The 25,264-nt window shown below is 34.7% G+C and overlaps 6 protein-coding genes and 2 non-coding genes across 15 annotated transcripts; 5 read left to right on the plus strand and 3 right to left on the minus strand.

Annotated features, from left to right (window-relative positions):
• Positions 1-104: 104 nt before the first annotated feature.
• On the minus strand, positions 105-1,886 carry LOC122567127 (60S ribosomal protein L15). Of its 2 annotated transcripts, none has more exons than XM_043725353.1 (5): positions 1,769-1,886; positions 1,275-1,455; positions 826-962; positions 605-715; positions 105-422 (listed from the first exon to the last, which is right to left on the minus strand). In XM_043725353.1, the coding sequence occupies exons 2-5, from the start codon at positions 1,444-1,446 to the stop codon at positions 228-230; spliced, it is 615 nt and encodes a 204-aa protein (XP_043581288.1). In that variant the 5' UTR covers positions 1,447-1,455; positions 1,769-1,886; the 3' UTR covers positions 105-227. The 2 variants fall into 2 exon arrangements, with proteins under 2 accessions (XP_043581288.1, XP_043581287.1); XM_043725352.1 differs by having other exon boundaries at positions 1,762-1,845.
• A 49-nt stretch (positions 1,887-1,935) lies between these two features.
• Positions 1,936-4,736, plus strand: LOC122567124. Its single transcript, XM_043725349.1, has 5 exons — positions 1,936-2,061; positions 2,187-2,833; positions 3,137-3,321; positions 3,403-3,768; positions 4,073-4,736. The coding sequence occupies exons 2-5, from the start codon at positions 2,497-2,499 to the stop codon at positions 4,304-4,306; spliced, it is 1,122 nt and encodes a 373-aa protein (XP_043581284.1). The 5' UTR covers positions 1,936-2,061; positions 2,187-2,496; the 3' UTR covers positions 4,307-4,736.
• Positions 4,442-10,353, minus strand: LOC122567122 (tubulointerstitial nephritis antigen-like). Its single transcript, XM_043725345.1, has 8 exons — positions 9,792-10,353; positions 6,369-6,687; positions 6,228-6,291; positions 5,946-6,138; positions 5,537-5,832; positions 5,235-5,434; positions 4,988-5,151; positions 4,442-4,886 (listed from the first exon to the last, which is right to left on the minus strand). The coding sequence occupies exons 2-8, from the start codon at positions 6,664-6,666 to the stop codon at positions 4,767-4,769; spliced, it is 1,335 nt and encodes a 444-aa protein (XP_043581280.1). The 5' UTR covers positions 6,667-6,687; positions 9,792-10,353; the 3' UTR covers positions 4,442-4,766.
• Positions 10,354-10,420: 67 nt separating this feature from the next.
• LOC122567121 (transient receptor potential cation channel subfamily V member 5) lies at positions 10,421-16,520 on the plus strand. 5 transcript variants are annotated; one of them, XM_043725343.1, is made up of 16 exons: positions 10,421-10,550; positions 11,422-11,648; positions 11,739-11,846; positions 11,907-12,085; positions 12,189-12,279; positions 12,342-12,518; positions 12,633-12,822; positions 12,884-13,037; positions 13,118-13,372; positions 13,458-14,095; positions 14,223-14,388; positions 14,656-14,917; positions 15,584-15,765; positions 15,833-15,949; positions 16,040-16,140; positions 16,257-16,520. In XM_043725343.1, the coding sequence occupies exons 3-16, from the start codon at positions 11,756-11,758 to the stop codon at positions 16,276-16,278; spliced, it is 2,625 nt and encodes an 874-aa protein (XP_043581278.1). In that variant the 5' UTR covers positions 10,421-10,550; positions 11,422-11,648; positions 11,739-11,755; the 3' UTR covers positions 16,279-16,520. The 5 variants fall into 5 exon arrangements, 2 of the variants coding, with proteins under 2 accessions (XP_043581278.1, XP_043581277.1); XR_006316704.1 differs by having other exon boundaries at positions 15,833-16,165; XM_043725342.1 differs by having other exon boundaries at positions 16,040-16,520.
• On the minus strand, positions 10,863-10,934 carry Trnap-agg. The gene has a single exon. It is a non-coding gene; the product is annotated as a tRNA-Pro (tRNA).
• On the plus strand, positions 11,228-11,301 carry Trnat-agu. Its single transcript has one exon. It is a non-coding gene; the product is annotated as a tRNA-Thr (tRNA).
• Positions 16,521-16,553: 33 nt separating the features above from the next.
• On the plus strand, positions 16,554-17,660 carry LOC122567130. Its single transcript, XM_043725358.1, has 4 exons — positions 16,554-16,570; positions 16,787-16,882; positions 16,967-17,244; positions 17,309-17,660. Exons 3-4 carry the CDS (start codon positions 17,069-17,071, stop codon positions 17,607-17,609), a joined length of 477 nt encoding a protein of 158 aa, XP_043581293.1. The 5' UTR covers positions 16,554-16,570; positions 16,787-16,882; positions 16,967-17,068; the 3' UTR covers positions 17,610-17,660.
• Positions 17,661-18,363: 703 nt separating this feature from the next.
• LOC122567120 (probable phospholipid-transporting ATPase IIB) lies at positions 18,364-25,237 on the plus strand. 3 transcript variants are annotated; one of them, XM_043725339.1, is made up of 13 exons: positions 18,364-18,723; positions 19,982-20,126; positions 20,208-20,480; positions 20,556-20,798; positions 20,882-21,070; positions 21,151-21,737; positions 21,806-22,222; positions 22,299-22,464; positions 22,566-22,944; positions 23,024-23,264; positions 23,385-23,551; positions 23,628-23,831; positions 23,926-25,237. In XM_043725339.1, exons 1-13 carry the CDS (start codon positions 18,515-18,517, stop codon positions 24,057-24,059), a joined length of 3,354 nt encoding a protein of 1,117 aa, XP_043581274.1. In that variant the 5' UTR covers positions 18,364-18,514; the 3' UTR covers positions 24,060-25,237. The 3 variants fall into 3 exon arrangements, with proteins under 3 accessions (XP_043581274.1, XP_043581275.1, XP_043581276.1); XM_043725340.1 differs by lacking the exon at positions 18,364-18,723 and adding an exon at positions 19,403-19,637; XM_043725341.1 differs by lacking the exon at positions 18,364-18,723 and adding an exon at positions 19,892-19,911.
• The last annotated feature ends 27 nt before the right edge of the window (positions 25,238-25,264 follow it).

The raw sequence follows: 25,264 nt of genomic DNA on the forward strand, positions 1-25,264 counted from the left end.
TACATATAACCAAATCGAATGTAAGAAAAAAGTATAATAAAAATGTAATAAAAAAAAGTATATAATGAAATGAAAAGTATGAAAAAAGTATATAAAATAACCCATTACGAAAGAAACATTTATTTCGTACAAGATATACCATAATATTGATACAAATATTTCTAATATATCAATGAAATGATGTATCGTATACACGTGAAGATCATTATTCGAAATACTTAAGAAATTTATCGTTTTCTACGAAGTGACAAAGAGTTTCTTCTCAACCATGCTGCACGACGAGAACCACCGATAGTTTGTGAGTAACGATGTCCTTTACCTAAACCTCGCGAACTTCTGCCCGCTGACGTCTTTCCACGAAGTTCACGATGCTTGTGTACTGCATTGCATACCCAGTTAACTTTTGGATCATTACGAATTGCCTGAAATATAATCGAATATTAATAATACATCTCTTTTACTGTATTGTAAATCTCTTTTACTGTATTTGTTCACTCAGACATCCAAGGAAGATGAAAAATCACAATATTTCAGTAAAATATAACAATATCATCATATTCCATTAAAGTATGTGTATAAATTGTTCAAATATTATGAAAATTACCTTATGTGCTGGATCAATCAGGATAACTTCATAATATTTATATGAAGAATCCTGAGCTACCCAATAACTGTTTAAAACTCGTAGACCACCACAACGACGACCAACACGTTCCTGAAGATAATTGAATTACAAAATATTCTTTGTCTATTAATCAAAAAGTAGAAACAAAAGAGCAAGAATTGGTTTTTATATGTAAAATGGTATCCCAGTTATGAACTTACCTCAGCAACAGACTGTAATTTTCTAGTAGGCTTCAACTGATTAACGCCATGACTTTTTGGTTTTCCATAAGTTGCACCTTTGGGAACAGGACGTTTACGACCACCTCTTCGTACACGAATTCTAAATATGACAAAACCTGCATATTGATAGTAAAATTCTTATGTGTATTATATTACATATACGTAAATTTTGCATAGTTTAAATTAGAAAGAAAACAATGTCAGTATATACAAATCACCATGTAATTGTAAGAGTGGTGCATGTATATCTCATCATCTGTACTTTTTAAACATTTAATGTTGCAGATATTTTACATGTAAAAATAAAAATAATGACAAAAAAAATAAGTGTAAGTAACTTGATAAGTGTAACTAGCTTGATTTGAAAATGTTAAAATTTGGTAAAGTATGTCATTTTATATTTCCTATTGAGAAACTATGATTTATACCTTCTTTAGCTTTGTAACCTAAGCGACGTGCTTTATCGGGTCTAGATGGTCTGGGAGCACGATGCATTTTAGTCAATTGACGATATTGCCAACATCTGACACGAAGCAAGAATCGCAGCACATCGCTCTGCTTCTTGCGATACAACTCTTGCATATATTTATATGCACCCATTGTATAACCCTGAGAAAAAACAATACAGATGTAAATATAATCATAACTGAATAAGCGTACAATTAAACTTAATCTAGAGAAGCATCAACAATAATTGAAATCAGGATATCTAAGGAAATAAAAGGAAACGAGACATGAGATACAATAAATGAAAAGGTTAACTTCATTGACACAATAGATATAGCATTCTCGTGAAAATAACGAATAAAATCATAAGAACGTCTTGTACGAGTACGCTTGACAATAAATCTCTTCCACGAGCGATACAGAAATACGATTGGATTCTTGAGATATAACACGATTTCAAGCACGTACCACTCACCCTCGACAATTGAAATGGAAGGAAGGGAAATATAACCTTTCCGACGTCGACGTATTAAGCCATTGTATAATAAGTACTGAAGATAGTATACTCGATGTTACAAGTATCACGGAGACATCTATGGGAAGGAAAAAGCAACAAATTTTTTATGTTTCATCCACCGATAATGTAAGAAAAAGGTAAAGGAAACCACCAGAATAGTTATCGAACTATAATCGTACAGTGAAGAAAAAACTTAATAATTGATGCACAAATTCATTCGAAATATTCGAATTGAAGTTAGGAAGTTTAAGGTGATTTTAATGCCCATTTAAATATGTAGATAAGTTCAGTAAGATGAATATAACAAATGAATAAACTAATTAAATTCCGAAAATGACAATTTTTAACAAATATTTCTCTTTCTTTCTTTTTTAAGGTTTCCTTTCTGTTAAAATGACACTTTTGTCAAGAGCATCACAGATTGATTTGTTTATAGTTGGACGTTTAAAAGAATCGCAAGAGATTTGATTTTCGACCCGCAATCAATTGTCAAGATAAATCAAAAGTTACAGTGGGAAATGTAGAAGGATGCTCGATGATACGATGAAAATACAAAACCAGTTATGAAAATATTAGACAGTACAGACAGTTCCATTATCGAGCGACCTGGTGACCTCTTGTCGAGGAATTGATTATTTCAGGAGAGGTAGCACGAATAAGTGGTAGTTAAGGAGACGTAGTCCGCGATGGAGAGTCGCTCAGACAGTATAAAGGATCCGATTTATTATCCATCGATGCAAGAGGTCGTAGAAGGAAACGAAACGGCAACGGAAACCGAAACGACCGACAAAAGAAGCAGAAGTTCCGCTGGTAGTCAAGAACTTGGTCTGGAAGAGAATAACGCATTGAAAGTGCCGCGCAAATTTATCGCGAACTGGCGACAAGCTTGTGATCGTACACGCGACAGAACGAAAGATTTGTTGAAGAGATGGCGAACTGTTTCGACTAATGTCGATGAAATCGTTAATGATCCTGTTTCGAATAAACAATTGGAACATCCTAGTTGGAGCGTACACGTTTGGAGTAAGATTTTGTTATTTTTGTTCACGAAGCTTGAACGTTAGATATAACAACAGAACTTAAAATAGCGGTAGACCAGATTTGAATGGATAAAATAAAGGCGGTAAAAACATAGAGAAACACAGATATTATTTTTATTACATACATATGTAGGTATATTACAAGTATCCATATGCAAAGTATGCGTTAATATATGCGTTTATAGTTTACGCTATTATTATCAGAATATCATTTTACATTAACCAAACTTTTTTCTTTTTCTTTTGTTTTCTTCTTTGTTTCTCCTTTGTATTTTCGGTAAAACAGCAACATGGGTGAGTCGATATCCGAGCGACGAAAATCTGATCGCTATAGAAAAAGCCAGGAAAGGAGGAAACTTAAAGGATTTAGCGCCCATTCAACGCGACAAGTTTTCACATTTTTTCACTTATCTTTTGGACCACGATAGAGATGGTTTTATTAACCGAAAAGATTTTCGAATGCTTTCAGAGGTATATCTACAAATAGACGTGTTCGTCTAATATTGTTATATTATCGAGAGATTTATGTTAATAGTTCAATATTTTTGAAAGCGACTGAGAAGATTCGCAGATTGGTCATGGAACGGGCCCGAATATTTACGATTAATAGAGGCCGAACAAGGACTAGCGGACTTAATCTTTCAAGAGAAAAAGAAGGAAGGTGACCGAGGAAAGATCAGCCTGGAGGAATGGTTATGTTGGTGGGCGCGCGTTGTCGCACCAGCTGGAGGCGCATCTTACAATGACATTCCATTTTGGTTAAAAATTTTGCCACGAATATTTTTTCTTGCTATCAATAGCTCAGTGAATGGAGTGATTTCGAAGAAAGAGCTTGGCTCGTTTTACGGATCAGTCGTTGGCCTAGACTCTGACAGGATCTCCAAATGTCTGGATATGGCATATAATTCTGTGACGTCGGTAATAAGCTATACTATACTGTACTATATTATACTATACTGTACTACACTACACTATACTATAAAGGAATACTATGCTACATATATGATAGATATTTTTTACGGTTGATATTATTGTTAAGATTAGCATGCGTGAAAATATAGGAGGATAAAAGGAAATTATGGGAGATGCATAATAAGAAGAAAAGATCAAGAGTGCATGAAAGAAAGTGGGAAAGGGTTTGATGATTGGAGGGACGGGAATAAAATAGTGAGATGGCAGGCAAGGGAAATATTAAAACAATTAATTTTTGCATTTTCTTTAGAACGGAGACCATCGTCTCGGTTGGCCACAATACCAACTCGTATTCGCCAACTTTTTATTCGGTCGCGGTCCGTTCGGACCAGGAGAACATTTTCTCGGTATGACAGATTCCTGCTTAATTCGAGGCAATAACGTACCATTTCCGATCGATTATTCTGCGATGAATACACCAAAAGATAAGTTGGAAGTATACAGACCGCATTGTAGAAGTGCTCGACGTAGCGTGGTAGTTTGAGAAATAGCCACGCAGGTAAAATAGCCGATAATCACTATAGAAGTGATAACGAGTGCCAGATACGAACAAGCGTCAGCGACGTGTTTCAACAAGGGTCAGTTAGAAAACTACTTTATGCAAAAATATATTAATATATTCAGAGCATCTGATATTTTATTCCCTAATATACAGATGAATTAGTTCATACATGGTGTTGCCTACATATATGGTCAGAAAGTATTTGGCAATCGTTTCATTTATTTCTTAAACTGTGTGCAAACATTAATTGATACGTTAATAAAATATGTTAAATGGAATTTGTTGTGAATGAGAAAAATATATATATAATGATGCAAAGGAAATAACGATGAATCGGACACGAATCGATTTCGTATATTGATAGAAATAAAGCGCAACGCAACGCAACGCAATATACGATCCGATAGATAAATGCAGCATTTCCTGATTCTTGCACCTTTCCTTAGATAGTTTTCGCCCATACTGCTACTACGAACGATTCGATATCACACTCATTAGTTCCTCTTTGAATTCGAAACAAACCGCTCTCGCCCCATTGCTGACCCCAAGAGTTAACGACCAACTGGAGCAAAAAATTCGTTACGTATTATTTATCAGTACGTAATCGTGAATCGTTTCAATGTAAGGGTAGAAAAATAGGTAAAAGAATTAGAGGAGCCTTACCCAATACTTGATTGGCAAGTTGTGATGACGATACGCGGACGTATCTTCCCCCCATCCGACAATCCTAACCGAATGATAGCCAAATGCATAGTGTTCGGTGGTTGCTGTGTGTTTATATATTCCGGATTCATAAGAGAAAAAGTCTTGATAAACTTTCATGGTAGCTAAAAGTATTGTCGTCGTTAGATCTCTTTGTTAAGTGTTTGCTAATAAAGAAAAAATGTCGGGTTGACAAGAAATCGCTTACCTTGCACTGGTCCGGATGTTAAAATTTCGTACATAATATCGGTTTCGTTGCCTAACCGATAAGCCGGCCCAACTTTATATAATTCTGTTCGAAGTGGATTTACCGGAGGACGACAACCAGCAGTCTTCAAGTCTGTTCTCTTTCGCAGCTTGCATTGTGCGTTCGTGCCTTCCCATGGATAACAGTCTTCGTCGACTAGGCTAAAAAGTGAAATCGCAGAAAAAGAAAGATAAAAATCAGGTAGCCGAGTAGTTATAGTATTATAAAAAACACAGGGTGACGATGATTTAACCAAGAATTACCCGAATTTTCGCATGTATAGCCAGGCTCTGTCCAAATAGCCGCCGCTGCAAGCTTGTTGTCCTCTGTTGTTACACGAGAGTAAATGCTGTGCACTGAGGATAACGCTATCGGCTCCCTTACTCATTAAGGCAAATCTGTCTGAAGCGACGCGCGTGGCAGAAATCGCCCAGGATGCGCCGCACCAACCTTGATCGTCTATGTCCGAGATCTCTCGAGGCCAACGAATCCTGGCGTCGAATTCTCGCGGTAGAGACTCCGGATCGTAAATCCGTCGCACGGAATTCATTCTGTAAACCTTGGATGTCCGATGGACGCAACGGTTGATCGAATTTGCTTGAATTGATCGCATTCGAATCGAAACGAATCGAAATTACTGAACTAAACATCGAAGAAATTTACGCTTCTTACCGATCGTGACGGATTTAAAGTACCCAAGCGCAGTTTGACACCTTCGTCTAACGTTCTACCCCAAAACTCGGAGTAATTTCGTGCTCTCCAACTCAAATCCTGCGAGTTGATCTCATCTATTAGTTCTGGGTTTTGCAAGCATCGATGCTGTTCGCAAAATACTTCAGTGTCTCTACCCATTACCGTACATTTGCTGAAAGATCGTACATGTATCGTTGATGAGTTTACCGAAAGTAAGTATGTGAATTTGTTAAGCGTTTGCGATATACAAAATAAATATACCATATATTGCAATTGATCGTAAATGTTTGGTCTTGGTTGTAATATTTCCCCTGGAAATAGCAACCTGAAACAAGGAATTGTCTATGAATAATTTTGTCTCGCTGAAAAGGATCTTCGAATAGACTATTGTTAGTTACGAACGTCTTGTTTCTTGTAGCGGTGGTAGAGTGACGTTGGGTTCGATTCCTTTGCAGTGGCTCCAATAATCTGGACAGCAATCTTCTTGTTTCTCTCGATTGCAAAAATCATCGCAGTAACAAACGGTGCTGAGAATCGGAGTACTACACTCGTCCTGACGACCTGTACAACAATCGCCTCGTGGATACCATTTGGCGCAATAAGGACCTGCCGGCAAGTCCGAAAAATCGGGTATCCCATTGACGATCGACACCACAGCCAGAAGAAAAGTACCGCACGCTGAGCCTTTCCAGGATCGCATTTTTCACGTGTTCGTCGTTTCCTGCAATCCATTCAACGTTCACATCTGTAGTGGCATTTCTTTGCTGGCCTTATCTACCCTTATGACTCTTCATCCTTGACGAAATCAAACGACTTACTTAAACGGAAAACAATGATCGACATTTTGATCGATTTCGATCTCAACGGTACTAAATTGCATAAAATACAAGTAGGAATTTCTGGCTCTCGTAATCTTCTGCATTATTGGGTCAGGTCCATGGGACTAGGCAGCAATTGGCAGTGACTAACGGTTGCAATGCCAACTGTACGTAAAATCATCAGATATCTTTTTGGAACCATTTCAAACGTTTTCTCTTTTTTCCTCGTTAAATGTCATGCGCGGATATTCTCTGTTTCACGAACGGGATAGAAGTGGGTCGCGATTTGACCGTGAAACAGTGGAACGAAAAATCGCGCGATTTGTTCGCATTTATTAGATAACGATGACAATAGCGTCGGGATTGGCGATGATAAAACGGATCGTCAAACGCATCGAACGATCAAGCGTTTGTAGACGCTTGTTATCGAACGCAGTTTATTGCATTATAATATTAATGGAATTTACCAGACTGGAACGTGTCATGTTTTACGTTTATTTCCTTTCATATACATAGACATATCACCATTAGCGATTGTTCGAGCGTTCGAAATTTTCGGAGCACAAAATAATACACATTTCGCGTTAAAAACTTTCGAACCTTCGAAGCGAATTCTACTTATAACTTCTACTTTACGTTGTATATCGAATAGACACGCATGACTCGACCATCGCATCGTCGATCTTGACCCGTTTTTAGTTTCATTAGAAACAGACTGAGAATGACAAGTATCTGACCGAGAATAAGCGGTTCACATAATTTGAAAATTAAGGGCAATTCTACTCGAATATCGCGATTTGAGCTTTGCATTCGAGAAGATGTCGCCTTTCGGTCTTCGTACTCGATTCAATAATATTCGACATGTAAACGTAAGCGTTTAACTGTCATGACCGATTACATATGTACATGAAAACGCGCGTGACGCATAATAGTACGTCTAACATTTTATCGGATGTACTATACGCTCGCGTTGAACATTCTATTATTCAATGAATGCAGTCAATGGAAAAGTATGCAGCCTTTCATGGGTGACAACAACGATGACGATTAAAATGAATGCATTGACAAAAAATTTGTTATGGCGAATCAAAGTAATGTTCCAATTGTATTGAACTCGATACAGCATACGCGATTCATTCAATTGAGTATTGATTGATATGATAGGTAATCTTATTAACGAAGATGATCTTGTCCATTATTTAGTTTCGAGCGATTATGCATCGTGTTGAACGCAACACGTCAATGTATGTGTGATCATTCGTTTCCGATAAACCTTGGCTTTTGGTCATATCATATCGGAAACGTGCGTAACGTAACGTTTTATACCTATACATGTACAATATATACACACGTATATTAATAAAAAGAGAAGTAAGATGATACATATAGAAAATTACTCGAATTATTCGAATATCGTGTAACGCGGGAAAAACGATTGGGAAAAATCGCGCGAAATTGACATACCACAGCATATTAATCTTGTTAACAGCCGTTCAATTTTCCCAGCAAGAAAGATTGAAAGAATTAGAAAAGTAAGCGGTATATAATTATAGTGACTCGTATGCGATCGGAGGCTATTTTAAAAATAACTCAATTGACGAAAATCGAGGTTAAAGAAAGAGGTTAATGGGCACCGTATATTTTTACACGAATTTCAACGCTACAGGGTGCAAAGATTATTTTATCGATAAAACAAACGAACGTACGTTCCATCGATGTGATCTCATGCGTCGGCAAATTTATTGTTTGATATTCTTTCAGCCATTTATTCGATATTTTTTTCAGGCTTATATGCGTATATCGTCCTCGATCCGACAGATTTTTCTTTATCGGGCGATCAACTTTCCGTCGATTTGGACGCGCAATTGCTCCTCGAAATAATACCTCGAGAAATACGAATCGATTCCCCCTCTTTTTATCTCATCATTTTTCTCCCATCGAAGCACTAGGTTCGCAAGCATTGCGCTTCTTTAAGATTTATATTAAACATGATCCGTTTAACGTTGCTAAAATTAAACCAAGTTTCACTTTCCAAATTATTCTCTTTCCTCTTCTTCCACCTATCCTCCTCCTACCTCTTCCGACCCTCAACCTCAAACGTCTCTTTCTCTCCCGATTATTTTTTCTTTTCCTTTTTTCTCTTCTTCTTCATCATCTTCTTCTTCTTCTTCTTCTTCTTCTTCATTTAATCTGTTTATCGTAAGACGTGCCAATGCTTATACGTGATCTTTCAAATTGTTGACGCTAAAAATAACGCGAACGTCATATTAAAGCGTAGGTATATGCCCATTGTCCCAAATTCCGATCGTTTTCTTTACGTTATGTATTTGGGGTAAGAGTTGTGTGATCGCAACTATCGATGATATAGTTTCGGTGCATGATATCATCAATTTGTCGGAACATCCATGCAAATGTCAAGAATTATATGCGAATCGATGTTTACTTCTCTACCGTAAAACAGTAATTCGATTGATTTTAAATTATTCGAAATTACTCACTTCATTTCCATGCATATACACGCGTACAGGTACGCACGCAACGTGAATGAGATAATGCTTAAACGTGAATGACAACAGTATAATTTTCGTATTCATGACAGGTACGTTTGTTTAAAAACGTGCTCCGAATCGTTTACGATAGACCGTTACGCAACAAGATGTTTGCACATTGTATATACAAGATGTTTCGTTCCACTGATGATTCAAAATCATTTGACTTACCGTGTTTTCATCTATACAAATTTTGTTTGAGATCAACTGTCCCAATTTTACAATGGAATTTCACACGATGCAGTCGCTCAGGCGAATATGTAATTATAATTTTCCGAAATCGCGATACGAATCGCGTTAATTTTCATCAGCACGAACAATTTGAATCCACGATCATGAATTGAGATAAATGCAATTGAAATATCGATGATAAGATAATCAACAAAAAAAAAATCACGTCCCACTGATATTTGGGTAATTGACGATCGTCAAATGTTTTGTAGCAAAGTTTCACTTACTCGTGGTTAGAAGAGATTTTCTGATCCGAAGAAACAGCGAACTTCTTGGACTTGTTTTTGCAATATCAACAAGCATCTGCTTTGTGGTACTCAGCAGTAGTAGACGCCTGTGAGAAATGGTCCTGATACACGTTTAAAGATCTTTGATCGTTTTACAGTAAAACCAACGATAGATGTTTGAAAGAAAGAAGGAACGAAGAAAGGAATGGTAGGAGGAAAACAAGGAAGGAAGGAAAGGGAAAAGGAAGGAAGGAGGGAAGGAAGAAAGGAAGGAAGGAAGGAAGGAAGGAAGGAAGGAAGGAAGGAAGGAAGGAAGGAAGGAAGGAAGGAAGGAAGGAAGGAAGGTAGGAAGAATGAACGATTGGAGGAATGAGATTAAGAAAACCAAGGAAAGATTAGAATGATAAAAAAAAATTGGCTGTATTCAAAGGAGAAAGGTGAAGTAGGTTTGGATGTCGGTGCAAATCTGACGAACGCGAGTCGTAAGGCAAATTCAAAGTTACGCGGACTTGCGAGTGGAAACAATTGGAGAAGATCTGTCGGTGCTGGCAGCTCGAAAGCGAGAGCTTAACTGGCCCGCGAATACGCTAGGTAAACGCGAACTAAATGCCTAGTCAGCCCGTGACTGCGTACCATGGTATATCGCGATTCGGTTTCCTCTTGATTATTTACCAGATCTCCTTGTGACTTCTTCCCCGAAGATACGTCATTGCTTGAATATTCAAAGGTCTTCGATTAAACTCCTGGTGAACAAAACTCGTACGTGATCGTCGTAGATACCGCACGATTCTATTTCATTCGATTAGATTTAATAATTCAATTCGTTACGACTACGTCCAAGTCAAATAGTTTCTTAAACGAATAACTTTCAAGTTCAAAATATTCGGCTACGCTTCTAATATGAGAAATTATGTTCTTTTTCGGACCGATCAATTTCTTATCGTTAATTATCTTTAGAGAAAAAGTCATATCTAACTTTTAACAGAAGATGGGCAAAATAAAAGAAATACCGTAATTTTTAATGTGTGCAAAGAATAACAAATACTAAAAAAAGGTACCTTTATAAAACCAGGGCTCGTCCGGGATTTGAACCCGGGACCTCTCGCACCCTAAGCGAGAATCATACCCCTAGACCAACGAGCCACATGTACGTTGGATCTTACATTTTATTAACATTGTGAATAAAATTACATACAAATGTATATAAAAATATAAATATAATACGCAATATTAACTTTGTAACATGATAATATATTATTATACATATAACCATTTATGTACATGTAAAATGTCTATGAGCTTTAATTACGATGTGGAATATCGTTATATGTTTTAAGGAATTCAAATACTTAATTAACAATAAAACATTAAATATATTAAATCATATTATTTTCATTCATTTAAATAGAAGTTTTTGAGCGAGTAGGGACCAACTAGGCGCCGTGGCTTAGTTGGTTAAAGCGCCTGTCTAGTAAACAGGAGATCGAGGGTTCGAATCCCTCCGGAGCCTTTGGTTGTTCTTTAGATATTATATTTTTTACATATACTATATTTTAATAATATGATTTATGGTACGATGGTATGTTTGTCTCGTTTTCTTTTTTACTATCTAGTTTTTTTCTATTTATAGATTTACATATGCATGTTCGTTGTATCTGTAAATAGGAGTTCGCTTCCATGTGCAACGCTATTTAAAAGTCGAAAAAGTAAATGTTATTCCGTGAAATAGATCGATCGTCGAACATTTTTTTTATTATCAAGGAGATAGGAATCCCTTCAGTAGACCGCCGATATTTCACCAAACAACGATTGAGTGATCGATATCGAGAAAGTGTTCCATGGCAACGTAATACATATGTATGTAGTAAGCGGATGAGAGAACTGTGTATGATCAAGGTGAAACCATATGATCGACTAATCAGTAGCTCTCGTCGTGTGTCGTTTTAGTAAGAAAAGAGGATAAGATGGGAAATACGGAGAGCAATGTAGCTAGCGGAGTAAAGAAACAAACGGACGCATCTTCTATCTTGCTTTACAAATTAGTCGACATGAAAGGTAAGTTGAATCATAAACAAGAATGATGAAAGCAAAACGTCTATTATTAATCTTGTGTAGGAGGTGGTTTATTGGTAAATATGATGAAAAGGGCAACGCAAACTAAACAGTACGCGGAATTGGACCATGCTCTAAGAACGAAAGTAGAACCGTATTTATACAATAAGGGTAAAGGTAAATGGATTCCAATCGAAAAGTTAGTTTTGCTGCGAAACAAGGATCGTCCGAAGCACAAAATGGTAGAACGATATACAATTAGATATCATATGATGTAGATGAGTAATTAGCTTGAACGTTTTTTTATGAATGTCTTTCTATTATGAATGATCGGTTACGTAACAGCTTCCACCGTTGAGATCTATGGAGAATCCTGCCGATTACGATATAGACAAAGATATGCAAAGTGAGGATGAATTGGACGAGACAAAGATAGGTAAACGATCGATAAAGACGATAGAGATGTACGTTTTTAACATATTTCTTTCGATTTAATAGATAAAAGCAAGTACAGACTAGTCTGCTGGAGCTTAGGCGAAAGAGGAGCAGTCGGCGAAACGATTTTACACTTATGCATGTTACACTCGACTGCTATTCACATCGACCTGGCTAAACGTTTATTACGTTTTTACCCTAAGCTTATCAACGATGTATATATCAGTGATGAATATTACGGTTAGTAAGTATAATAAGCATAGTGAACACGATGTAAATGAATAAATTCGTTTCTTTTTCTTCGTATCGCGTCAGAGCGCATCGTAAATTCATCTGCTTGATTGTTCTTGATAGGTGAGAGCGCATTACACATCGCGATAGTAAATGAAGATCCGGCATTGGTAAAATTCCTTTTGGACAGCGGTGCGGACGTACACGAAAGATGCGTGGGGAACTTTATGTGTCCGGAGGATCAAAAAGCGTCGAGATCGGACAGCCTGGATCACGAATGGGTTTGCGTAGCTCCGGAAACGGATTATAGCGGGTAAAGAAGATTTACTCGAGTGGAATACAAATTTCGAGTGACTTTCATTCTATTTGTGTAGATACGTTTACTGGGGCGAGTATCCTTTAAGTTTCGCCGCATGTTTAGGGCAGGAAGAATGTTACAGATTAATACTCGCCAGGGGAGCGGATCCCGACAAGCAAGACACAAATGGAAATACTGTTTTACATATGTTGGTCATCTATGAAAAACTGGTAAGCGTCTGCCACAGGACTAACCCGGAAATGGCAAAACCAGCAATAAGTTTATTCGATCGATTTTTTTTCCGAGCAAGACTATGTTCGATATGGCGTATGAGGTGGGTGCGTCGTTAGCGATCAGAAATGCTCAACATTTAACACCTTTGACGTTATCGGCGAAATTAGCTAGAATCGAACTGTTTTTTCATATCTTGAACATCGAGCGGGAGATTTATTGGCAGATCGGGAGTATTACGTGTGCAGCTTATCCTTTATCGCAAGTCGACACGATTGATGTTACTACAGGAAGCATCAGTCATAATTCCGCTTTGAATCTGGTGGTATTTGGCGTGAGTCAAAAATCTAAATTACGCAACTGTTTACTTTCTATTTGCCATCTTTTATTGACATACGATATTTCTCATATATATATAGGAAAAGGACGAACACTTGGAATTGATGGACGGTGTCCTGGTCGATCTACTAAATGCCAAGTGGAACACTTTCGTCAAGTCTCGGTTCTATCGGCAATTTTTCCTTTTTTGTTTTTACTTTATTCTGTCATTGGTCAGCTTTACTCTTCGACCCGGTCCAACGATAACATCCTCTACTTCCTCACTCGCTGTCACTCCTCATGTCTCTGTTCCATCCATCGAATCGCCCATAACAACTCTAAAGCCGGAGCAACTCCTCCCAAACGTTACCAAAACTTCTCAAAATTTAAACCTATCCCTTCTTCTCGATAAAGCTGTTACCACTGCCTTTACCTCGAACATAAAATATCCTTCGAATGTAACAACGGCAAGCTTTGATAAACTGAAGCTTGATATCGTCACCGATCTAATGTCTATCCTGAACATTTTCTCGACAGACCGATCTCAAAATGAGATCGAACTGTTCAACGATTCTTACAGGATGGCTATTCGACCAGCCGAACATTTCTACTCCAAAAATAACGGTACACCAACGGATTATCTAAAAATTACGACGATCAACGACAGTGTCGCCTTTATAAATTCGACGATACCTTTCGATAATAATACATTTTCTCCTGGTAGTAACAAACACAACTGGTACGTTATATAATATGTGAATAATCCCGGATCAAATCCGATTAATACAAAAATACAAATTTCAAAATGTTTATTAGTGACCACGTATACGTCCAAGATGACTCTTAATGCATATTTTCGATATTAGGTGGAACAATCTCACAGAAGAGTGTAGACTAATGCGTCTAACAACATTATCGGCCAAGATTCGACTAGTCGCCGAAATATTAATGGAGATTGCGGCTATTCTTTATATTATTGCAGCACTGCGCGAAGCCAGATTTCTAGGTCTTAACATGTTCATTGAGAATCTAGTAAGAGGATGATATCATCTGTACCTTTATCAAGCGCTTTTATCTGAAAAAGAAAACGTTTAGTAAATAATGGATCTAATATTGGTCCCTTATCAATGAAACTATCACTTTCGACATACTTGTGTGCGAAATCTAAGAACATAGGGAAGAAAGGAAAAGGAATGGAAATAAAAGACGGTGTTTCGTTGATAAACCGATAGACCGCACAAATTTTAGTACGCGGTTACAAATTAAAATATTGTGCTAACGAAAGAAATTAATTTCTAGATGACTGCGCCGTCGCGAGTAATGTTCCTCTTCTCCTGTTGTATATTACTGTCCTTTCCATTGCTGAGGTTGGCTTGCGCCGACCAAGTTGAAGATATGTTGGCAGTTGTAGTGATGTTAACGACGGCACCGTATTTTTTATTTTTCTGCAGAGGTTTCAAAACGGTCGGTCCGTTTGTTGTGATGATTTACAGAATGATCATGGGTGATTTGCTCCGTTTCGTCTCCATTTATTTGGTCTTTGTAATGGGATTTTCTCAAGGTAACTTGAAAACAAAGTTCCTCTCACTGGAAGAATTTTTCCATTACACATACTGTCCCTTTCACACCTCTACTTTGACCAGAATCTTTTAACATCAATACGATAACAGATATATCGTATCTCGTATCTCTCGTATCTTTTGAACATAGATCACGGACAGAAATAAACTTACAATCGATTCGTAAGAATCAACCGGTCAATTAGATCGAAACGTGCGAGTAAATATGCCAATGACGCTTCTTCCTCTTCCCTTACAGTCGTTATTCAAAGTGTAACGATATCGAGCAGATTACAAGTTTACCTTCACCTTATGACTTAATCTCTCGTCTGGGAATTTCTACATCGCAAGCGACATTGACACATATTATTACACTGGTATATGCTACATTCTGAAACGTAACAAATTTACATATTGTAGGCATCGAGCCAACTTTATACATACTTACCAACTTGTAACACTTATATTGTGGTACATTATTACATAATTCAAGTGCATCGAGCTCCATATTCATTTCCTTTCGAGCATTATCTCTTATTTTCTTCAAATATTACATATTTACATACTACAATGTAATACAAGGTTGATCTATATTTTTCATATTTCTCTTCTCTAATTTATGCCTATCAAAAGATTGTCTTTTCTTTTCTTGTCTTTCCTCTCTTCAGCATATTACATCATATTCCTATCTTTCGATAATCCAAATACACCAGAAGGAGTAGATGATTCGGTGAGCAACCCAATGCCATCGCCGGTAGAAAGTATAATGGCAATGTTCCTTATGAGCATGACGAACTTTGGAGAATACTATGGCGCGTTTGAGAGAACGCAACACGAGATGGAAGCTAAGGTAATTACCTTGCATCTACTCTTCTAGTGAATATATGACTACAATAGAAAAATTCATTTTGCCGTAGTTCTTATTTGTGGTATATATGGCAATCGTTGCCATATTATTGGTAAATATGTTAATTGCTATGATGGGAAATACATATCAGAAAATCGCTGAAACAAGAAACGAATGGCAAAGACAAGTAGGTTTTTCTTTCTCCCTCTAATTTTTCCATTTATAGGAATATTTATTAACTATTATTCAGTTATTAATACTGGAATTAATATCACAGTGGGCACGTATAGTTTTGGTAGTAGAAAGAGGAGTAAGTCCGCAGGAAAGGCTTAAAAAATTAATGGACTATTCTCAGCCAATGTCCGATGGTCGAAGGGCGTTAGTACTTCGATTGAGTCAATCGGTAAAAAATATGTGTATATACATATGTATATATTATGTAAATACACATGTATAACGAATGATTATAGTTGTAAAAAGTGAAACATTTTTAGGAAGAGGACAAGGAAGAAATGAAGGAAATTTTAGAAATGAAAAGAACTCATGATAGATTGTATAAAAAAAGACAGAGCAATGTAGCAAAAAAGATCGTAACATCAGAAGATAATGCTATTTTGTAATATTATCACAGATGTTTCGTCTGTAATATTACGTATGTTCCCAGTCGTTTAATATATTGAGATACTTTGTTGATATAAAAACTGCATCTTACATGCAGTATACATAATAAACTCTTATGATTATGATCTTTCTTGAAATTCTCTTGTACGTAAATTTCCTCTGATGCTCAAGGAAGATATATACATATGTATGTATACGTACCTATTGATAAAGCATAATTGTATCCATAGCAAGTTACTATAACAACTATTTACTATGACTAATAATAAATATTTGTTAGCTTCTTGTTTTGTCTATCGTGCTGTCTAAAGGACAGAATATTTTTAAAGTTTCCTACTCTGTACAAATGAGCAAATTAAGATCATCCATAAATTATAAAAATATAGAATTAGAACTTCTACAGGCTCTTAGTGCGGATAAGCTGTATAAATTACAGAATGATGCTAAACTCAGAGCAATAGAACAGAATGTGCCTACGTATGAAGATTTTAGACAACTGGTATAAGAGCATATTTTTATCAAAAATATCGTTATTTATATATCTAATACAAAATAATTTCTCTCGTATCGAATCTGTCACCAGGTGAATGCTGCTCATCTAAAACCTTTAAAATGTGACGATGTAAAATCTAAAATAAAGAGATGTTGGAATCCCATTGTTCATATTGATAATTCGAATGTGATAATGCCATTTGAAAAAGAAGAAATACAACAACAACAATCCGAAGATTGTTTAAAATTATGGAGTAAGAGTGATAATATTTCTGCAAATGAAATACCCACCACATATGTAAAATTTATACAAGTTTGGAAAACTATTAAAGGGCATGAAGAAAAATTTCATTATCTCAAAATGTCCAGGTAAAATATTCCTTTTTAAATCGAACAAAAATAGGAAATGAATGTATCTAACTTGTCATTTCAGATATACCCTACGGGAGAAAATCTTTTGCACAGAAATTTCTCCATCGTTGTTTGTCGAAATAATCGACATATGCTTTCGAAATATTTCGATTACGGATAATATAGAGTTTATTGTTGACGTTTTATACACTTTGAGTAAATGCAATAGATTTCATTTAACAGTAAGTTTTATGGGACAAAACGAAAAAGAAATGTGTACGCAGCTCTTTCGAAATCTACTTATCAACGCGGTATATCAAGACGAGATTTTTAAGGATACGATTAAATCATTAGCATTGCTTTACGAAGTCGTACTCGAGTAATAAATTCTAACGAGAGAGATTAACGAGGTTTATAATAAAAATATTCTACGAGTTGTACGCACGTACGAAATAAACTTATGAAATTGAGCTTATGATTTCTTATATGTATATAAATTATAAAAATGTTAAAAATTTATTTCAAACAGTTTAAGGTATAATATAGGCATGCGTCTAGAAAACCAAGCGAATCACGTGATCATAGAGTACTTAACATGGCCGCACGCACTGTAATACCAGTTAGAGGTATCGCGATCATAGTTGATTGACAATTAGTTTGAAGATAAATCGAAATTCCGAAAAATTTGAATTTATTTTTGTCTTGAACTGAAATGCCTCGAAAGTTTCACACTCAATATTACTGTTGTCGTTTGAATAATATTTCGCGATGCGTACACGTACGTACGTGGGAAAAAGAACATTGTGCATGTATGCATGAATGTCGCATGTATGCACGCATTTCGTAAATAAATAAAACAATTAAATCATTCGATAGAATGTCAATTGACGGTGTTATTTTAAATGTTAGTTAAACAAATAAATACAAAATGTTAACCTATCGAAAATCACGATTCTATTTAAGCAAGGTCTGAAGTAAGGTACAAAATACACGTATATACCTGTATATGTACAGGTATATTTAGATGGTGTAACACTTTGATATCATGTGATATATATAATGCAATGGTTAAAGAAAGACAGTGAGAATTATCCTTAGCATGTTTTGTCACTGAAAAAATATAAATGAAGCTATATGTATGTGTGTGTATGTTTGTACGTATGTTTCTATGTATATGATGTACATATATGTAAAGAATATACATGTACACGCGTGGTGCGTATATAGCATACCATAAAGAGATAGATATACATAATACATAATAGTAATAGTTGTGTACCTGTGGTAAATGGGAAAGAAAATTTATCGAGTGATACGTGAAAAAAATATGCGGTTAGAAGAAATGCCATTACGTTTGAGCTCTGATGAGCGGGATTTTGAAATGGATGAAGAAACTGACTATCTTCTTCAACCTTCTGAAGATAGTATACGACTTTTAACTTCACGAAGACGACGAATAAACGATTTTTCTATATTCCTCAAGAATTGTCTTTGTGGGTAAGTTATAGATTCGATAACCCATCATTAACTTGAACAAAAGATTGAATAGAAACAAATGTGATGCTCGATCAACGAATTACTAGCTGCGTATTAATTCTACTGGTAGCCAACATAACAAATGATAAAAATCCATCGAAATTACGTAAATAAATGTGTAAATAAGTCTTTAAAAAGTGGAAAATATGAGAAAAGAAAAAAGAAACGAATAGGATATCACGTGAAAATTTCCCATCAAAATATGTCTTATCTACTCATCGATAAGCGATATCGTAATAGCAAGTTTCAAAATGTTTGCATTTCCAAATATACGTATTTAATAGTGTCTTTCTATTTTTAATAACATACAATTCGAAAATACATCATATAATTGTACTGATGCGTGTATATTTATACAATACACTTTCCAAATCTTATTTGTAAAGAATACGTGTTATAACAACAACTTTTTTTTAAAGTCAGTCTATTAAGGGTTACTAAAAATACATACATACATAATTGATAGAGAACAAAGGAAGCGAGCAAATTAAATATATTTGAACATAGTATATGTAAATAAATTTTGCATGATTTTACTCACAGTAAGAAAAAATAAAAAGAATTCGAAAAATATAATAAATGGTATACATGGGTATAGTAGGTTTATAGATTGGCGAATTCATCTTGTAAACTCGTACTTCGTGGATGTTATGATGTCATAACAGATCTGTGTTGAATATCGAAAGATACTTTTTGACAGTGTTTTTTAGCGAGATACTGAATAAAAGTGTTTCTTTACATAATTTGTGATTACAAATGTGTCTGCTGTGTCTACAAAGAAATATCTAAATGGAGACACAAAGCAATGTTATAAGGCTATCGAAAGAGGATATTCCTCTAATATCTAGACCGCGAAATGACAATTCGTGGACAAGGTGACGTACATTTTACTTCCCCTAAGAAACTTCGATTTCTATGCAGCTTTTTCTATTTTTCTCTAAATTCTTGCTAAATAATTGAATAAATATTGCTAATTATTTTCAAGACGTTCGATTTCAACATAGTAATTCTGTTAAATTTATGTTCATATTTCATACAATAATAAACACATATCTCTTCATTGACATTGTTGTATCCAAAGTTTGAATATTCTTTTCGTAATTTTTCTTATTAATTTAACAACAGTATGGTTGTGCAAGCAATAAAAAGGTAAAATAAAAAATTGGCGATGTACTTTATTTTTTTATCTTTCTACTTATTTATTATTGTATCTTTATAGATGTTGTACATGGATGTGGAGAAGATGTTGCAGAGAACGTGAATTAAGAGCTAGAGTCATTCACATTGGTCAACTGATGCATGAAAAATTTCCTACTAATGTCATAAGAAATCAGAAATATAATATTGTGACCTTTTTACCTCTGGTAAGGAACATTGATAACTATATCATTTCCCATCATGACATAGAATAAAAATATTTAATATTTGTTATTTTATCTTTTTAGGTTCTATTCCAACAATTTAAATTTTTCTTAAATCTATATTTTTTGCTTATGGCTATATCTCAATTCATACCAGATATTCGAATAGGATATTTATATACATATTGGGGACCTTTATGTTTCGTGTTAACTGTTACGATTTGTCGAGAAGCAATCGATGACTTCAGACGATATAAAAGGGACAAAGAAGTCAATGCCCAAAAGTATTATAGATTAGTAAAAGGTTTTGATACTCCGGAATTAGTACCAAGTTCTAAATTGAGAGTAGGCGATTTGGTAAGAAAGTAGAAATATAAGATAATCAAATAGAAACATGAATAGAAGTATTCATTTATGTAATTTTTTTCCAAGGTTATAGTAGAAAAAGGTCAGAGAGTACCAGCTGACTTAGTCCTATTGCGAACCACGGAAAGATCAGGTGCATGCTTTGTGAGAACAGATCAATTGGATGGAGAAACAGATTGGAAGTTGCGACTGGCTGTTCCAGCTACTCAAAAATTGGAAAATAATTCTCAATTGTTTGATATTAAAGCAAGCATATATGTTGAGAAGCCACAAAAAGATATTCATAGCTTTATTGGAACGTTTACCAGAGTAAATTTCTAAATATTTAACTTGTTCTTAATATTTACATATGTAGTACAGTTATTAATACATGATTGTATTACAATTTGTAGTATGATGGATACAGCAGTGAAGAAAGTTTAGGGGTGGATAATACTCTATGGGCAAATACAGCAATAGCATCAGGTTCAGCTCTTGGTGTTGTAGTATATACAGGGCAAGAAACTAGATCTCTTATGAATCACTCCGCACCAAGATCAAAAGTTGGTTTATTAGATCAGGAAATAAATCAGCTGACAAAGGTGTTGTATCATATTATGAAAACATCTGGTACATTCTGCAATTTCACTTACTAAATGTTGAATGAATTTTAATTTTGTAGGTTTTATTTTGTGCTGTGATTGGTTTAGCATTGGTAATGATGTCTTTAAAAGGATTCAATGGGCCATGGTATCGTTATATGTTTCGCTTTGTTTTGTTATTTTCTTACATAATACCAATCAGTTTAAGAGTGAATTTAGATATGGGAAAAGCTTTTTATGCTTGGTGCATACAAAGGGACAAAGAAATTGCTGGAACGGTTGTAAGAACTACTACTATTCCAGAAGAACTTGGTCGTATTTCATATTTATTAAGTGACAAGACTGGCACATTGACACAAAATAAAATGGTTTTCAAGAAATTACATTTGGGCATGATATCTTATGGGCAAGAAACATTTGATGAAATTATGACTGTATTAAAAACATGTTATTCTACAAATTCAGAGACTTCACCAGTAAAACCATCAGCATCTATACATAGTGGGAAAGTAAGAAGGTCTGAAAGTACTAGAATATATGATGCAGTGCATGCTCTGGCATTGTGTCATAATGTAACACCAGTTTATGATGAAGTACCTAAATCAACTAATTTAGATACAATGAGTATACAAACAGGAGAAACAGGAGATTCTGGTTCTATTCAAAGGTAACTTTCGTAAAGACATGCCACGTAAAATTGTATGAGGTGTACCATTACTTCATTTCTACTTTTAGTCAAACAGAAGCAGACCAACATTACTATTTGCCAGAACAAAAACGTAATTACCAGGCTTCTAGTCCAGATGAAGTAGCATTGGTCAAGTGGACGGAGGAAATGGGATTAGCTTTAGTAAAGCGCGATTTGAATTTTATGCAACTAAAAGCTCCAAATGGCAAAATTTTGAACTATACGATCTTACAAATATTTCCATTTACATCAGAGACTAAACGAATGGGGATAATAGTAAAGGAAGAATCTAGTTCTGAAATAGTATTTTATCTGAAAGGTGCGGACGTAGTAATGTCTGGAATAGTACAGTATAACGATTGGCTTGAGGAGGAATGTGGTAATATGGCTCGAGAAGGTTTAAGAACGTTAGTTGTTGCAAAAAAAAATTTGACGGAAGAGCAGTATCTTGATTTTGAAGCAAGGTATTAGCAAATTACTATGTGCTAAATGGCAAAATGTATATAATAATTCGTCTACATTGAAGATGACTTTTTTTAGATATAATTCAGCAAGAATGAGTGTTAGCGATCGCGTTTCAAGAGTTGCCGCAGTTGTCGAAAGTTTAGAGAGGGAAATGGAATTATTATGTGTAACCGGTGTCGAAGATAGATTACAGGACAGAGTAAGGCCTACATTGGAGCTATTAAGGAATGCTGGAATTAAGGTACATCGCATCTTTTTCACTTCACATATTACACGAGAATAAACTCTTTTGTTTGTTTTGATAATAGTTTTTCTTCTAATATCTTTTCCTATGATCTTTAGATTTGGATGTTAACGGGTGACAAGCTGGAAACGGCAACTTGTATAGCAAAATCTTCGCGTTTGGTTTCGCGAACGCAAAGTCTTCATGTTTTCAAATCGGTGGTAACTCGCACGGACGCGCATTTGGAATTAAATACCTTCCGTAAAAAACAAGACTGTGCCTTAGTCATCAGCGGAGATTCTTTAGAGGTATGTTTGCAATATTACGAACAAGAATTCTTGGAACTAGCATGCGGTTCACCGGCTGTTGTTTGCTGTCGATGTTCACCCACGCAAAAAGCCGAAGTTGTTAGTCTTATTCAAAGACATACTGGCAAGAGAACCGCAGCTGTCGGTGATGGAGGCAATGATGTATCAATGATACAAGCAGCAGATGCTGGTAAGTATATTTCTCATAGTATTTAAGTGAATCGTAGTATAAATGTCAACAAACCGCTGATGTCCATTTCTCTTTTTAGGTATAGGCCTTGAAGGACTCGAAGGAAGACAAGCTTCCCTGGCCGCAGATTTTTCCATTTCTCAATTCAGTCATTTGGCTAATCTTTTATTAGTTCACGGTCGTAGAAGTTACAAACGCTCCGCTGCTTTAAGTCAATTCGTTATTCATCGAGGTTTAATTATTTCCACCATGCAAGCCGTGTTTTCTGCAGTCTTTTATTTGTCGTCTGTATCTTTGTATCAGGGATTTTTAATGGTTGGGTAAGAAAGAATTAAATGATTTCAGAACACATATATACGTGTATATATATAATATATATACATATAATTGAATATGATACAACAATACTAGCACGTCAAATAATAATAATAAATTTGTAGTTATGGAACAATATATACGATGTTTCCCGTATTTTCTTTGGTATTAGACAAAGATGTATCAGGAAAAATTGCACTTACTTACCCAGAACTTTATAAAGAACTCAGTAAGGGTCGATCGTTGTCCTATAAGACATTCTTCATGTGGATTTTAATAAGCATATACCAAGGTATAAGTTTTTTTTTGTTGTTGTCATTGACTATATACCATCCAACAACATATTAATTGTTTAAATCGTCTTTCAGGTGGAGTTATAATGTACGGCGCACTTATAATGTTCGAAGATGAATTTATTCATATAGTGGCCATAAGTTTCACAGCACTTGTCTTGACAGAGTTAATAATGGTAGCTTTAACTATTAGAACATGGCATCATATTATGATACTGGCGGAGATTTTCTCATTGGCGCTTTATTTATTATCTCTAGTCGTTCTCAAAGATTATTTTGGTATGTACAATTAATATATCATATATTTAAAAAAAAAGAGAAAGATACATTTATCAAAAAAAACTTTAATCACTTCTTTCTTTTTATAACACAGATGCCGAGTTTATCAAGACTACTGATTTTTTGTGGAAAGTATTGCTAATAACTTTAATTTCTTGCATGCCATTATATATCTTAAAATTTTTACGAAAAAAGTTTTCTCCTCCAAGTTACACCAAATTATCTTAAATTTCGTGCATAACAGTTTCACTTTATAAAAGTAACTTACACGGAGAATTGAGAAAATTCTGATCTTTATTGAAAAAGTGCTATGAAAAAACTGTTTTTAAGATTAATTATCATTAGTCTCTGATTTACGCCCTTTGCTAAGTGCGTTTGCATTTTATAAAGCTCTTGAATATTCTTCTAAATATTGTGGAAATATCGAAGCGATAGAACGTTACATCTTAACATCAAAATGTAATTGTTAACGAAAATTACAATTGCTTTTGTTCTAAATATATTATACTAAATGCTTTACTATGTAGAGTAGATCAGATCTAATATTTCTTTAAATCCTAAATTAATGATAAATACCATGAATAACTCGTTACTGTTATCATTATTAATATTATGTTTATGCAGAATATCATAATAATATAAACATATCCTTAATTTTTCACACTGTAAATTGAAACAAATTGAAATTGTGATAATTGAAAAAAAATGATTTAAGTGTTTTTGTTCATTTTTATTTATTCTAGCTACCAATAAGATATTTTCTTTCATGAAATATGTTCGCGTAATATGTAATAGCATTTTATTCGATTTCGTCTTGTATCTATCGTATGTATTCGATCGCACACTATTTGTAGCATTTTAATATATATATATATATTATATATAATATATTATATATATTAAATATAATATTATATATTGAGTTTATAAGACATAAATAATCAGCTGATCAAAAGCATATAATGCTTTACAGTTTTCTTAATGTATTTAATAAATACGTAAAAGTACGTTAAATTCGTACGTTAAAAGTAAAGTTATATTTTTATTTTTATAAATTAAATGCCACGATTCCTGTTTGTTATCGTCTTACTTTAATATAGAATATTTTCCTTTTATATTTTAAATAGAATTTATTAATTTCAATTTTAATATAATATGATACAATGTAATGTAACTTACTTGTCGCGTATGTACAATGCTAAAATAAAAGAAATCGATTTTTATATTTATGCATATATTAAGTAAGATTGTAGATCTAGAAATAACTGTTGTTAGTTACGACGTTGATGAACTGTATCATATATGTAGAATATATACTTATTTCTGCGTAAGGTATTTGACCTAATGACACATTTATAATTAATTTATGTGAAAAATATAATAATAATACATTCATTTGAACATTATGCCGATTTTCTTTTTAATCCTGTAAG

Source organism: Bombus pyrosoma, linkage group LG4 (assembly GCF_014825855.1).
Source record: "Bombus pyrosoma isolate SC7728 linkage group LG4, ASM1482585v1, whole genome shotgun sequence".
NCBI classification, from domain to species: Eukaryota; Metazoa; Arthropoda; class Insecta; order Hymenoptera; family Apidae; genus Bombus; species Bombus pyrosoma.